General features: G+C 42.8%; 1 protein-coding gene across 1 annotated transcript; it reads left to right on the forward strand.

Moving 5' to 3' along the window:
• Positions 1-13747: 13747 nt before the first annotated feature.
• Positions 13748-14647, forward strand: LOC114608021 (vomeronasal type-2 receptor 26-like). Its single transcript, XM_028751787.2, has one exon. It carries the CDS (start codon positions 13748-13750, stop codon positions 14645-14647), a length of 900 nt encoding a protein of 299 aa, XP_028607620.2.
• The last annotated feature ends 2182 nt before the right edge of the window (positions 14648-16829 follow it).

The following is a 16829-nucleotide window of genomic DNA, read 5'->3' on the forward strand; positions in this document are numbered from 1 at the left end:
CCATATAACCAGTTATCAATAATCAATATATATTCATATATGCTTACACAAATCAAGGATTACAGTACTTTATAAATCCACTTGAATCAAAAGGGAAGCTGTGCTGCAAACTGCTTGAAACAGCAAGTTAGGAACCGACCTTTCCCCTAGAAACATCTGTGTACCCCGGACAAAGACATGAATCAGAGACTCTGGTACAAAATTCCCCTCAGATACAGGCTAAATTAATCCACAGAACAGGAAGAGCAAAACCACAAAATGTCCAAGCTCCCTGTCCTGTCATAACTAGGGGAAAGGTTAGACTGAGCGTCACTGGGAGCATTGGAAAGCGGAACTGGAACCCAGCGCTTGACCAGTGCTATACCAGTAGCTAGGAGCGTGACAACTGCTTGCTGATTGGCTGATATTTTTGCTGACCAAGTATGAGTCCTTCATGATTGTCTGATGATCTATGATTTACTATGATTTGCTCAGGTATAAAGACCCCGGTGTTTCTGTCAATCGGGGTCCCAGTTCTTTGGAAAATATTCCAACTGGGTCCTTATTGCCTGGCAATAAACTCACCTTCTTATTCTCCATTGCTGCGTCTGCTTGATCCTTATCCTTGCTACATCTGGTGCCGTGACTCGGATCAGACAGGCCAGTAGGGTTTTTTTTACCCAAAAAGAGCCGGCCTCCGGTTCTTGGGGGGAGAACCGCCGGAGGATTTTTGGCTTCTCTCCAGGCGCCTATCGGACATCATTTCCGAGGGAGGAAGGCAATCGCCTTCGGCGCGGAATCCCAACAAGACGGAGGCAAGGACCGAACAAGGAGAATCTGAAGGGGAGCCAACAGGAAAGGCGCGCCACGACAGGAACTCACGGTGAGTTGAGATAAAAATGAGTGCTGATCAACACTCAGGGTGACCCACCAGTAACCTCCCGTTAAAGGGAAAGGATCACCTAAAAGGTGAGGGAGGAGAAGCTGGGTCAACCAAAGGAAGGGAAGAGGTTCTGCAGGGAAAAGTTGGGGAAAAATAGCTGTGGGGGGAAGAAAAAAGGGGAGGAAAACGCTGTATGAAAGTGTGTGATTTCTGCCAAGTTGTTCGCCGCAGGCGAAGGGGGGAGGAAGGGCTGTGTTTGTCTGTGTGAAAGTCCCGGGACGCCGGGTGAATGTGTAAGAACTGAGTTGAAAAAGGAAGTGTGTTGTGGTTTTCCCTTGTTCTATGTTTGAAACTGCCTAGCTGAAAGTGTTTGTCTGGTGAAGAGGGAAAGTTTCTGCAGAACTATGGGGGGAAAATGCTCAAAACCAGCTCAAGCCTGTACACCCTTAGAATGCATGTTAGAAAATTTTAAGAAGGTTTTCCCAGAAGAACAAGGGGAGGTCAGACCAAGTAAGGAAGTTTTAAAGAAATATTGTCAACAGATATGGCCCCAACAGGTCAAATCCTGGCCACAAAATGGCTCCTTTAGGATTGAGAGATGTCAAGCAGTTATGGACTCAATAATGAAAAATCCGGAATTGTTTAAGGAGCAGTACTATTACATTTCGAAGTGGACTGCTATTTGTTTAAAAAATCCAGATTGGATGAAAAAAGGAAGTGACAGCTGCGAGATTTTCGCTGTAAGGCAGGAAGCCAGAAAACCCTTAACAGTTTCTATAAGCTTAATGGAGGCTTATAGAATTTACACCCCCTTTGATCCAGAAGCCCCAGAAAGTAAGCAAATGGTAAATGCAGCATTTGTGGCTCAGAGCGCCACGGACATTAAGAGGAAATTACAAAAGTTAGACGCTTTTGAAACATTGCAAATGGATCAGCTTCTAGCAATCGCTCAAAAGGTTTATTTGAACAGAGAAAGTGAGGTTAAGAAGGACAGAGTTCGGGAAATGAAGCAAAAGGCAGTGTTTTTGGCTGCAGCCATCAGCCAAGGCTCAGCATTTGATGCAGGTGCCCAAGGGAGAGGTTCAAGTAGGGCACGAGGAGGTAGAAGTGGAAGGGGAAGAGGACTGCCATTGGGAAGGAATCAGTGTGCAATTTGCAGAAAGGAAGGTCATTGGAAACAGGAGTGCCCTGATGCAAGGGAAACAGAGGGAGAAGGTGGATTCAGGGATCAGAGGGAACGTGGACGTGAATGGGGATCGCAGCGAGGAAGGAGGCAAGCTGGAAGATATGTGAGGAACAGAGGAAGTAGCAGAGATTTTGTTGGATTAGCGCAATTGGAGGAATATGAGAATGAGAATGCATAGGACAGACCGGGCTCAACTCTTTCTTTAGGCTCCCAAGAGCCCATGGTCTCGGTTAAACTGGGGAGCCGCTTAGTAAATTTCATGATTGACACAGGTGCGCAATTTTCGGTGCTCACGAAGCCGTTAAAAGCGAAAAGCAACCAAGCAGTGACAATTGTGGGGGCCACAGGCAACAGGGTCCTTACACCGTTTTTGCAACCTCAAGAATGCCAGATTGGGGGGAAAACCCTTACACATCAATTTCTGTATGTCCCTGAATGCCCAATCCCCTTGCTGGGACGTGACTTTCTGTCAAAGGTTCAAGCACAGATCACCTTCACACCAAAAGGGGCAGAAATGAAATTACCCCAGGCTGCATCAGGGATTGTCACAGTGGAGGTGCCTAGGGAACAGGCATGGAAAATGATGGGGGCTTTATCAAAAACAGACTCCCAAAAGGACATTTCACGGATTCCTAAAAATCTGAGAGCCCCACCTGGAGTATGGGCAGAGGACAACCCACCAGGCATGGCAAAGAATATAGCCCCATTCATAATAAACCTAAAGCCAGGGGCAAAGCCAATAGCAACCAGACAATACCCAATTCCAAGACAAGCAGCAGAGGGAATGCAGATGCATATAGACAAATTTTTGCAATACGGGCTTTTGGTAAAGTGCCAGTCCAGCTGGAATTCTCCACTTTTCCCAGTGCGCAAGCCAAATTCGGACCAGTTCCGCCCAGTCCTAGACCTGAAAAGGATTAACAATTTAATTCAGACTGTGCATCCATGTTTGCCCAATCCTTACAATCTCCTAGGATTAATTCCATCAGAGGCCAGGGTGTTTACAGTATTGGACTTAAAGGATGCTTTTTCTGTTGCCAGATTGCCTCCCAGAGTCAGCCAATATTTGCATTTCAATGGGAGGATCCTTACAAGGGGACAAAAACCCAATTAACGTGGACAAGATTGCCCCAGGGCTACAAGAATTCGCCAACACTTTTTGGAACAGCCCTTGCCCAGGATTTGTCTAAATTCCCTTCAGTACCTGGGAAAACAATTCTTTTGCAATTTTTGGATGACTTATTGATCAGTTGTGATACCTATGAGACTTGCAAAAAGGCCACAGAGGATTTGCTTTATCTCCTTTGGGAGGCAGGATACAAGGTGTCTCGGAAAAAGGCACAAATTTGCCAAGAGACAGTGAAATACTTGGGTTTTCACATTTCTCACCAGCAGAGGGCATTGGGATCCGAAAGGAAGGAAGCCATTTGTGTCATTAAGGAACCCACAAGCCGCAGGCAATTGCGGGGGTTTTTGGGGGCCGCAAGCTTCTGTCGAATTTGGATCCCTGATTTTAGCACCCTAGCAAAGCCTCTATATGAGAGCACAAAAGGCAGAGAAAATGCTCATTTTGAATGGCATGCAGAGCAAAGGAAAGCTTTCAATACATTAAAGTCTAAACTGATGCAGGCTCCAGCCTTGGCTTTGCCAAACCCAGAAAGAGCTTTTTATCTTTTCGTTCATGAGAAATCTGGAATTGCAGCAGGGGTCTTGACTCAAGTGTTGGGAAGTTGGAAAAGACCTGTAGCTTATTTGTCAGAACAACTGGATGCAGTGGCAAAAGGATGGCCACCTTGTATGCGATCAGTAGCTGCAACAGCCCTATTGGTCAAAAAGGCATTTAAATTCACCTTTGGACAGGAGATTTATGTGAATGTGCCTCATGCTGTGTTGACATTAATGGAATACAAAGGAAGTTATTGGCTTTCCAACGAGCGCATGGCAAATTACCAAGGGCTTTTGTGTGGTAACCCACAAGTACATTTGCAAGTTGTAAACACCTTGAACCCCGCTTCCTTGTTACCCCTTCCTGAGTCAGTGGATCATGAACCTCATGATTGCATACAAGTAATGGACTCAATTTACTCTAGCCGTCCAGATTTGCAGGATGAACCGTTAAAAAACCCAGATATAGAATATTTTACGGACGGGAGCAGCTTTGTGCAGGAGGGGCAAAGGAGGGCTGGATATTCTGTGGTTACTCTAACTGATGTCATTGAAGCACAGCCTCTGCCAATTTCTTCCTCAGCGCAGAAAGCGGAACTCGTGGCTTTAACCAGAGCTCTTCAGCTAGCAGCAGGCTGTAGCGTGAATATCTACACAGACTCTAAGTTTGCTTTTTTAACTCTACATGCCCACGGAGCTTTGTGGAAAGAGAGGGGCCTCATAGGGGCAGAAGGGAAAGCACTGAAATATGGCCCGGAATTGGAAACGCTTTTGGAAGCTGTGTGGGCTCCGAGAAAGGTTGCGGTCATACATTGCCGAGGCCACAGCAAGGGAACCACAAAAGCAGCAAAGGGAAATCAATTGGCGGATCTGGCTGCAAAACGGGCAGCTTTATTGCCACCACCACCTGCCTCTATAACAGCATCTCTTCTTCCTACAGCAGTTGATTTAGAGCAAATAAAGCCCATCTACACGGAGGCAGAACAGGAATGGGCCCAACAGGAAGGGGGATACAGAATGCCACCACAGGATGGATGGTTTATCCTCCCAGACCAACGAGTATTTGTTCCAGAAGCCTTAGGCAGGAACATAGTGAAGCAATATCATGAGTCCACTCACTATGGGGCCACAGCATTGCGGGAAAGCCTGAATAGGCAATTCTACATAACAAGGATTTCCCAGCTGGCAGAAGCTGTATCACGTGCATGCCTTCTGTGCGCAAAAAACAACCCCAAGCAAGGCCCAGTTCCTCCACCAGGAATACAGCAAACAGGCCTAATGCCAATGGAAAATTTAATAGTGGATTTTACGGAAATGCCAAAGGCAAAGGGTTACAAGGCTCTCTTGGTCTTCACATGTTCTCTTACAGGTTGGCCTGAGGTCTATCCTACTAGGACAGAAAAAGCCCAGGAGGTTATAAAACGCCTCTTAACGGAAATCATTCCAAGGTTTGGTCTACCAAGGTGTATAGGCAGTGACGATGGTCCAGCTTTCATTGCATCAATAGTGGATGGTGTATGCAAAGCCTTGCAAATACAATGGAAGCTACATGCGGCCTATAGACCTCAAAGCTCAGGGAAAACAGAAAGGATGAATCGGACTCTTAAAGCGCAGTTAGCAAAATTGTGCCAGGAAACTCATTGTAAATAGGTAGACATGTTGCCTATTGCTTTGTTTAGGATCAGATGTTCACCAACAAAGAGACTGAAACTTTCTCCGTTTGAACTTTTGTATGGGAGACCACCTCCAATAGCAGTGGGGAGAACAGCAGACTTGACTCAAGTGGGGGGGCAAATAACTGCAGAACAGATCCAGGCTTTCTCGTATTTTTCTTGATTTAAACAGGTGGTGTCTCCAACGCATTCCCATCTGCCTATCCGAACCGGTACATCCTTTTCGGCCAGGAGACCGAGTTTGGGTTCGAGACTGGAAAGACGAACCGCTGACGGCTCGGTGGAAAGGTCCCTACACGGTTCTGCTGGCCACACCAACTGCAGTGAAAGTTGCGGAAGTAACACCGTGGATTCATCATTCTCGTCTGAAGCGGTCTGAGGGTCATTGGAACTGTGAGCTGAACCCATCTAACCCTCTGAAGTTGAAACTCACCAGGAACCCTTGCACCTAGCCCCACCGGAAGCGGGCAGGAGCACGGGCAACGGGACTACAGGTCTGCTCTCACTGCACCCCGGAAGCCAGTGAGTCTACGCACACCGGAAGATTGAGGAGCTGCACCAGCGTATGGGAGGACCCCTACCAGTTAAAATTTCAGTTAATCCCAGATTCCAGCCAGACTTTGCTCATAAACCCTTAGTTCAAATAACAATAACAAGGGTGAACAAAAGGGGGGACATTCATGACAGGTGGGTGGATTGGGTAACTACGTACGGTTGTTACATTCCTTTCTTTCTTTGGGAGTTCTACATACCAGATTGGGCACAACCAGGTCCACGACAATAGTTCACATACAAGGGAAAGTACATGCCAGGGGAACCTAGGAGAGCCATACGTTGCTTCTCCTGCCCACCTCCCCAAGGAGCATTTCCCGGTGCCATACTGGTCACTGTAGCTGTTTTTCCTCCACCACCCACAGGTCCCTTCAAGGTAGCAGTTGCAGAGTGTATACAGTGTGAGTTGACCTCACCAGTTCGACCAGAACCTGGGGACCACTAATAAGTCCACCGGGTGCGGCCGAGCGGGAGGCTATATCTCACTAAAGGGTATGTTCTGGTACCTGCTACCTTATATAATTGTTGCAATTTCACTCCTTCTGGTCCTAATCATTGTATTTTGTGTATATAAGAAGGATCATCGTATTAACATTGACCTAGAGCCAGAACTAATAAGATTCAACCTTGAAGGTATACATGGGGAAAATGAAAATGAAGCTTCTGTTGATTTTGATGTGCTTGTGGCTCCAGAGAGGCCCAATGGTAGTAGGTAATGTTTTTATAAACCATGCTGAACACATGTTCCAGATATATGGGGAAAATGCTACCCTATATTATGAACACCCAAGGAAGGTAGCAGACATGTCCCTTATACCTGGTTTGATCAAGGATCCTGATGTTGTGCTGGCAGGCCTACTTTACAATCAGAGTGGTCTCTTTGCAGCCCCACCTATTGAAATGAATGACATCCCCTACAGATATCTCAGATACACCAGAACCACAAAAGGTCTATGTTTTTGCTGTCATGCCACTGGAGTATGGAATTCCAAATGGAAGTATTGGCCCCAAGTTAAGTACCACATGGACAAAGGATGGCTGGGAAATTATACCCAATGCTCGGATAAATTTTGGCTTTGGGGCTCCCACAATGCCTCCTACCAGGGCAATACTACCTCTTCAGATCTGTACCCATACTTTCCTCAATATTCGGTAAATTTCACCGGACAAGGGTCCATTTGTTCTGGTTGGATGATTAAAGATCCTAACCTCTGGTTTCTATATGATGGATTGGCAACAAATTTCCACCCAGGAAATTTCCAGTGTGTTGGAGTGGGGGCATTTACCTTTCCGGTTGCAGTGGAGGTCAATCACAAGGTACCTCATCTTGCAAGCAGACGGAAAAGGGCGGCCCTGGGCGACCACTGTGAAGATGAAATTTATCTGGCAAATTCTGTAGGGAGCGTTGGGGGTGGATTTATAGGATTCCTCTCAATGGGGATTTACCCAGGAGTAGTTGCTGAGCAAAATAGAAAGGCACTGTTTGCTCTTACATGCAGGCTGGAGAAAACTATCAATGCCACCACCCATGTCTTGCGCTCCTTGCAGTCAGAGGTTGAGGATTTGAACCAACTGACAATGACCCATAGATTGGTTTTGGACTACCTCCTTGCACGAGCAGGCGGTTTTTGTAAAATTGTCCCAAAAGGTCGGTGCCAGGTTAAATTCCACGACCTCAACAAGACAATTGAGGACCAATTGCAAAAACTGCAGTCTCTGGTAGCTGACAACACACCCACCCAGAATCCCTGGGAAAAGGTATGGTCGTGGATACCAGGAGAGGGGTGGGTGCATGGCATTCTGACCACCTTAGCCATAGGAGGAATTGTTTTTCTGTTGTTTCTTTCTGTAATCCCTTGTTGTCTGTCTTTGCTTAGGGGAATGATAGCCCGCAATGTTAAGCATCTCACTGACCCTCACATCATGGCAATATACAGAGCTTTGCCCCCAGTGCCAGATGAGCCAGAGGAAGACGATGGTTATGAGCGAATGCATAGGGAGCAGGTCCCAATGCCTGGGGAACAGGTCCCAGTGCAGGAACAGGCCCCATTGCAGGAAGCAACGGTTTACTCTGATGTCCTGAGTGGTGTTCAAGCTCAGGAGTCAGATGAATCTTCTCTCTGAGCTTGAAAAGGGGGGAATGAGGCAAGGAAGGAAGGGCTACCCCTATATTATCCATATAACCAGTTATCAATAATCAATATATATTCATATATGCTTACACAAATCAAGGATTACAGTACTTTATAAATCCACTTGAATCAAAAGGGAAGCTGTGCTGCAAACTGCTTGAAACAGCAAGTTAGGAACCGACCTTTCCCCTAGAAACATCTGTGTACCCCGGACAAAGACATGAATCAGAGACTCTGGTACAAAATTCCCCTCAGATACAGGCTAAATTAATCCACAGAACAGGAAGAGCAAAACCACAAAATGTCCAAGCTCCCTGTCCTGTCATAACTAGGGGAAAGGTTAGACTGAGCGTCACTGGGAGCATTGGAAAGCGGAACTGGAACCCAGCGCTTGACCAGTGCTATACCAGTAGCTAGGAGCGTGACAACTGCTTGCTGATTGGCTGATATTTTTGCTGACCAAGTATGAGTCCTTCATGATTGTCTGATGATCTATGATTTACTATGATTTGCTCAGGTATAAAGACCCCGGTGTTTCTGTCAATCGGGGTCCCAGTTCTTTGGAAAATATTCCAACTGGGTCCTTATTGCCTGGCAATAAACTCACCTTCTTATTCTCCATTGCTGCGTCTGCTTGATCCTTATCCTTGCTACAATAACTGCTTTTAAAATTCTAATTTACATAATTTAAAGATTGGTTGAAAATATCTGGGGGGGGGGGTCTTTGCAAACAAAGCAAAACCATTGTTACCTGTAGCTGAAGAGCTATATATACGGATTTCAAAAGAGGGGAGTGGGAAGCTTACTGTTCTCACTCACCTTTAAAGCGAGAAGATAAAGATAATTCACTGTTTAGGGATACTGATGGACAAGGTGTTATTATTAACAATAAGAACAAGTGCACAGTTTTTGTTACGCACCAAGCTGAAAACCACGGTAGCTACAGTCTCATCCGCCATTCAAGAAAGGCTGTAGCAAAGTTGGGAATACCCACATATACTGCTATAGTGGGAAGTATGGGAATCTATGTTGGGAAAGGACATTTTGTCATCAGAATCATGCTAGTGGTTGTGTTGCTGCTCGTACTGTTATGTCATTCTGTATGCAAGACACATTCTATTAACTGCAGCATATATGATGATCCTCTCCCTATTCCTCATGAATTTTACCAGCCAGGAGACCTTATCATTGGTGGGATTGTTTCTCAAGTTATCTTTCTCTATGATGACCTCCTTTTCACTGAACAGCCTGCACAAATCTTGATCAATGAACCTATGTAAGTCATTTCTCTGTTTCTCATTCTGTAATATGTTTAGACATAAGTAGCTGAGAACACATGGTTATGAAACACCAGGCTTAAGAATCAGCCTTCCTTTTTAGTGTGCTAAAAATTCAGTCGCAGATACATCTAGACATTAACCATATAACTATGAAGATAGCTAAGACAGTCGGACAGATATAGCCTTCTATATTATACTGATAAGCACAAATGACTAGTATGTTTTCCGCCACAATCACCCTTGAAATGAATGGACCTTTTCCATTTCTATAGGATATGGAAGATTATGTCCTTGTTTAGTTAGTTTGACAACCATTTCTGTTCTTTCCACAATTTGTTTCCTTTCACTATTTCCCTTCATCTGCAAGTTCTCACCTGCATTCCTAATCTTCTTCCTTTTTATATTATATTTTATAAGTATTGCCATGTTTAATTTCTCCTGTAATTTTCACCATTACAGTTTTTCAGCCTGTTCCCATCTCACAAAGGGACAAGTGCTGAAATTTGAAGTGCACTTCAGAGCTACCCTGAGTCAAACATGATTCCTTTAGTCATGTGGGAATCACAGAAATAGGCAAGAACATGTATGATTCAGGGTGTAACTGATTTTACCTTACTGTATATTTCTTCCTTTGTTGGATCTGTGGTTAAAGAGATTCTGAATGGTAGGAATGTATTGATTGAAAAAAATATGAAGATCACTGGAAGGACACTGGAGAGTGGGGAACCTGTGGCTTTTTGGATGTTGTTGAACACCCATCAACTACAAGCACCCTACTTACATGTCAGGGATGATGGGAGCAAGATATGACAGACATAGGTCCCACAGACCAATTGTAGGCAGAGGGAGTGACACTAGTAACTAAAGGTAACAGCTGATTAAGCACCAGAATAATCCTAAAACATTCTGACATTTTGCTTTTCAATTCATGGGGAAAATAGCTATTTTTGATGTCTTACCTTTTTTCCACTGCACTGTATTAAGCTATCTTAAAAGCATTTAGATGAATTATGACTTAGATGAATTATGAAGAGTTCAAAAGCATTTTGCGATTGTTATTTCTGTTGCTGTTGTATTACTAAACAGCTGCAACGCTTTTTATAGCTCAGTGCCAAAGAACTACCAGCACATCCTGGCCTTAGCATTTGCTGTTAAAGAGATCAATGAGAATCCCAAAATCTTGCCAAATATCTCTCTGGGATTCCACATCCTCAATAGCTACTACACTGCAAGGTTGACCTATAAGGCCACCCTCAACCTGTTTTCTGCACAGCATAGATTTGTCCCCAATTTCAAAGGTCACAACAACAAGAATCTAATAGCTCTCATTGGAGGAAGTATATCTGAAATCACTGCTAATGTGGCCATTATTTCAGCAGTTCAAAAGACTCCACAGGTAAGCTATGTGTATGCAGATTTCAGAACTTTTGCATACCATATTGATTTCTGCCTAGCAATTTAAAAAGGTTCCCATGATATTTTGGTTAACAGAGTGGTTAAATATGAGCTAAACAATATCAAGTGGTAAATAACTTGTTTTTAAAAAGGTTAGTCAAAGAGTACTCATCAACAGATCAGAATGCTCTAAAACTGGATTTCCTGCATTATCTGGGAACACTGGGTGAAGTGGCCTACAAAAGCCTTTGAGTCTCTAGAATTCCAACATAATCCATCTTCTTATGATTCATTTGATTTTTTTTAATTATTATTTCAGCTCACTTATGGATCATTTTTACCACCACAAGGATCCAAAATGCAATACCCATTTTTGTACCAGATGGTCCCAAATGAAGTCTACCAGCAAATGGGAGTCATGAAGTTACTTCAGCATTTCAGATGGACATGGATTGGGCTCTTGGCTGTGGATGATGACAGAGGGGATAGGTTTTTGCAGACAGTTGTACCAATGCTTTCCCAGAACGGCATCTGTTATGACTTCATAGTAAGACTACCAAAATGGAATTATGTGGATGAGTTGATAGAGTTGCTTATACAGCAGTGGCAAAGCTATGCAATGGTTATTCAAAGAAAAGCCAATGTGTTTTTTGTATATGGAGAACCTCCATCCTTTCAGGTTGTGAGAACGTTGCTGTTTCTAGCACCCTTCTTGGCATGGCCACCTCTGGGGAAAGTGTGGGTTATTACATCCCACTGGGATTTTGCATCACTCTCTGTTCAGAAGATCTGGGATATTCAAACCTTCCATGGTTCCATATCATTGACAGTTCATTCAAATCAGCCATTAGGATTCCAAAGGTTCATTCAGATCATAAGACCTGCCTGGGCCAAAGGAGATGGTTTCATCCAGGACTTCTGGGAACAGACATTCAGCTGTTCATTAAGAATGTCTAAGGGGCTGGAGGAAAAGAAGAACAAATCCTGCACTGGGGAGGAAAAGCTGGACAGCATTTCAGGGGTTTTGTTTGAAATGAAGATGACTGGCCACAGCTACAATGTCTACAATGCTGTCCATGCTGTGGCACATGCTTTACACGCAATATACAAATATAGCTCCAAACACATAAGAATGGTAAAAGGAGACAGACCGGCAGTGCAAGATGTACAACCATGGCAGGTAATTTCATCTCAACACTTAAAAAAAAAGCAAAAAATAATAATAATGGGCTAGTTTATTATTCAGAGGTAAAGATAAATCTTAAGTCAGCCTTTAAAGAATCCATTGGTGGTTTTCTTCTTTTCTTCTTTGTTTTTCAATACAATTTGATACAAAGTGTTTCTTTAGCCACTCACTTGGAGGCAAATGTAGATGAATATTCATTAGAATTGTAAAGTCGCCACCTGCCCCCAACCTCCCAAAATATATTTCAATGGGATGTCCATTGAAATACATCCAAGACTTAGCCATCTCTTTGTTCATATTCTTTTTTAACCTAGGTCCATCACTTTCTAAGGAGCATCACATTCAATAACAGTGCAGGAGATTCTGTGTGTTTTGATGAAAATGGAGAGCTCGTTGTAGGTTTTGATGTTACAAACTGGGTGGTGTTCCCCAATGGCTCAATAACCAGAGTGAAAGTTGGAAGACTAGAACCTCAGGCTCCTCCAGACAAAACGTTAACAATTAATGACGACCAAATTGTTTGGCATCAAAGCTTTAACCAGGTTAGACATAAAAGCCTGCTTTTCATGTGATGAATTGTGCAGGGTAGCAGTTTTTAAATGAATAAATTACAACACACACACACCTTTCTTGGTAAAGATGAAAAATGTGAATAGCTCAAACTTGTTTATTTCACCTGCATTATCCTACTTCTTGAGTGCGCTCATTATATATTTTTGACCACATGTGTTCATTCCTTTCTTTTCTTCTCTTTAAAGAAGGCTTTCTCCCCAACAATGCCACTTGTTTTGTGATCAAATTATGTTATATAAGGTTGTTGATAAAATAAAATAAAACACCTGGTTGTGTTCCCCTTTTAACGCTATTAAAATGCGTTCAGATCATGAAATCTCTGGCAGCCCAAGCAGATCAGCTTTGCAGAGCTTTACCATGACTTGATTAAATCTCAACTGGATGAGATTGTCCCAGGCTGGAAAATACCTTGGATGGCTAAGAGAGATCTTATTTTTTGCCCCTGCAAAACTTATGTCAGCCAGAGAAACTGAATTTCTTATCTGTCTTTCATTTCAAGCTGAAAGAGAATTCTGGTTGAGGCAGGTATAAATAAGTGCTTGAAGTTTGGGGGAAATTCATTGGCATCTCTTCTGCCCTCGGTCAATGTCAACAGCCTACTATATGGAGGTTTCAAGAAACACTAATCATCCTTCATACATCCTTCGTACAGGTACTGCCACTTTCAGTCTGCAATGACTACTGCTATCCTGGATACAGCAGGAAAAAGAAGGAGGGGCAGAAATTTTGCTGCTATGATTGTGCTTTATGTCCAGAAGGGATGGTCTCAGGCCAGAAGGGTAGGAGACATAACATATAGTGATATCAAGGAATGTTGATAATGCAACATACTTATCATGCACTCATTTGAAGAATGTGCAACCTTTGCATGTGTATATAGGGTGGCTCCCATATGTTTATCTCTTGAATAATCTAGGGCTCACTGATTTTAAAAAGCAGCAAGCAACTAAACAAAAAGAGACAATTCATTAAAGATACAGGAAATATAAAAACTGTCAGCATCATGACAGACCAAATGCTTCTTAAAAATAAAAAGAGAAGATGGGGCGAAGCAGGCCTCCCTCTGCCGCTTAAATATGGCTACTGAGATGGCAATCCTTTGTCCCACCCAATCATATCTCAAACACAATGAGAAACTCTCCAGGAGCTTGTAATGCATGCAATTATATTTATCCGAGCTTTTTAAAATAAAATTAATAATAATAATAACAAACACTTAAATCTCTTCCTTTTTCCCCCAGACATGGATGCCTGTGTCAATTGCCCAGAAGATCAGTATCACAACAAGGACCAAACTCAATGCATTCCCAAAGTTCTAAGCTACCTGTCTTACAAAGATGAATTGGGGATTGTCTTGGCTATCTTAAACATTTCTTTCTCTTTCATCACAATAACAATACTACAAACTTTTATGAAACACAAGGACACTCCCATAGTCAAAGCCAACAACTGGACTCTCACTTACACCCTCCTCATCTCCCTCCTCCTCTGTTTCCTTTGCTCTTTGCTCTTCATTGGCAAGCCCGGAAAGGTGGCCTGTTTTCTCCGACAAATCATTTTTGGCATGGTGTTCACTGTGGCCCTTTCTACCATTTTGGCAAAGACTATCACTGTGGTTCTGGCGTTTATGGCAACCAAACCAGGATCTAAAACAAGAAAATGGGTGGGGAAAGGACTGACAAATTCGATTGTTCTTTCCTGCACCTTTATTCAAACTAATATATGTACTATTTGGTTAAGTATTTACCCTCCATTCCCAGATGTGGACATGCACTCATTGAAGTGGGAAATCATACTGGAATGTAATGAGGGTTCGGCTATCATGTTTTACTGTGTCCTTAGTTATCTTGGCTTCCTGGCCATTGTCACCTTCATTGTGGCTTTCCTAGCCAGGAAATTGCCTGACAGTTTCAATGAGGCCAAATTTATAACTTTCAGCATGTTGGTGTTTTGTAGTGTGTGGTTATCATTTGTACCAACCTACCTAAGCACCAAAGGAAAATACATGGTGGCTGTGGAGATCTTCTCCATCCTGTCCTCTAGTGCTGGATTACTGGCTTGCATCTTTTTCCCTAAATGCTACATAATTGTCTTGAGGCCTGAGCTAAATAGTAGAGAACGTATAATGCAAAGAAAAGTATGAAGAAAATCTAGCTTCAGCTTTTAATGAAGATGCATTTTATTGTTTTATACAGTTACTATGACCCCTGAATTATGCTCATGCACATCCTGACCTCTGATGCTTGCTATCTTGCTTAGTCCCCAAGAGGGAAAATGACCTTAAGGGTCAGGATAGGATAGCATGCAACCGCTGCAGCTCCAATGAGAATGGAAAATGTCCATGAGATCTCTCCTCCTTCCTCCATGACTATATGTAAAGTAAATAACATGCTGCCAATATAGTGACGCCATGCTGTTTTCCTCCAGGGTTCATGGGGGCTAGACAGTACAACTCATCTCTGTCATTCCTGGCTGCATAGACATAATGCAGAAAACATTTTGTTCTATTTACAGATATTTGAAGACTTCTACTGGGAAAATAAAGCATTTAAATTGGCTTGGAGCTGGCTGGAAATGTGTTTCCTTATTGTATGAAATATCTTTCCTGCCCTTCTGTCCTTTTCTCACACCTGACTAGTTAAGGTCCTCAATATGTGTCTGCATAAAATGATGCTTCCAACAAGTCCAATGGCAACATAGAAAAACACTATTAGGGGAATGTGTATGCCCATCTAAATAGGCATTCATGTAGCAATCAGAATGGGAAGGGCTCCCCATCTCCCTCCAATATTATATATAAAGTGAAGACTCTGCCAGTATAGTGATTGTGTCTTATTCAATAAGGAATCATGGGAGTTTTCATTCAACTTTGTCTGTTTTTCTAAGGATGGTAAAAGTTGAATTACAATCCTGATGATCCCTGGAAGAATCAGCATTATGCTGACAGCATCTTGGTTCCTTTACAAAGGAAATAGGAGAGGTCTGTTGGCACTATTTGCAATGCATCTTGGGGTATCAAGAAAGAATAGAAGGCAATAGAAGGAATCAGGACCTTCAAGAGTTCAAATAGAATGAGGCTACTATTCATAAGGCATACCAATTGGCTTAGGACGTGTTGAAAATGTATTTCATTTGTTTCCTTTGTGCATGTAATGTAGCTTTTCTTCTTTGTACATTTTCTCACATAACTAGCTAAGGCCTGTAAAAGGGATCAGCACCAAATTCTGCTTCCAGCCAGATCAATGGCAATGTTAATGAATGTTGACATGGAAATGTGTAAGTCCATCTAAATGTGCTTCCATACTATCTCCTTTGCGGCTTTGGCCCCCAAAACGCTGCTGGTTTTTATTGAAATGGTGTTGTCTTTTCTAAGATCAATTAAAAGAGACTGCACACATGCCGTTGTTGTTGTTGTTGTTGTTGTTTATACCTTGCCACTCTGGGTGGCTTACAGCATATATAAAACATAATAATATGCCTTATTTCACACATACAAGTTTCCTCATGGGCCATGGGCCCCTGTCCCACCCCTGCATAGTCTGCTTTGGGACTCAGAAGGGTTTGTGCTGCTAGAATTGTGATGATTGCTCAGAGAAGGTGTATGTTTCAAAGGTGTAAAATATTCCTAGCAGCTTCCTAATACATGATGCAATGGCACTCTCAGGAAGTGATCATCATCCCTATCATTATCAAAATTATTGGTTTCCAGCCTCTTACACAAAGGACATTAAGAGCCCATTAACACGACAAACAATCACCATCGATTGGGGCGCAGGGGAGTTATGAAATCCTCATATTGTTCAGAGCTGGGCATAAGCATAGTCAGGGCTCTGTATCCTTTTGCATAATCATTTCACCATAATATGCTAGGCTATGATTCCACCAGCTGATTTTCCCATGTTTTTAGCCCAAATAATATACCATGAGTACTGCCGATTATCATCCTTTGTCCTTGTTCACTTAATCTTCCACTGTAAAGTTTTTGAATGTGAAAAATAAACCTAATTAAGGAAGCATTAATTACCTAAGTCTTACCGCACACATTCCTTTACTGTAATATAGCTTATATTCCATTGGACAAAATGTTTTCCAGTTTTCTTGATAATTGACCATTATCTTCCCTCTTTGAACTCAAATATATATAGTTTGTACAAGGATTTTAAAGAGAAAAATCTTACTGCTCTCACTCCTCCTTAAAGTGAGGCGATACTATTCATGGACACTGTTGGACAAGGACCCATTATTAACTACAAGACCAGGATACTGGCATGCAGATTTCCTACAAGGCCAAGTTGTGAATCAGTGTAGCAACAGAACTGTCCACC

Source organism: Podarcis muralis, chromosome 13 (genome assembly GCF_964188315.1).
Source record: "Podarcis muralis chromosome 13, rPodMur119.hap1.1, whole genome shotgun sequence".
Taxonomy (NCBI): domain Eukaryota; kingdom Metazoa; phylum Chordata; class Lepidosauria; order Squamata; family Lacertidae; genus Podarcis; species Podarcis muralis.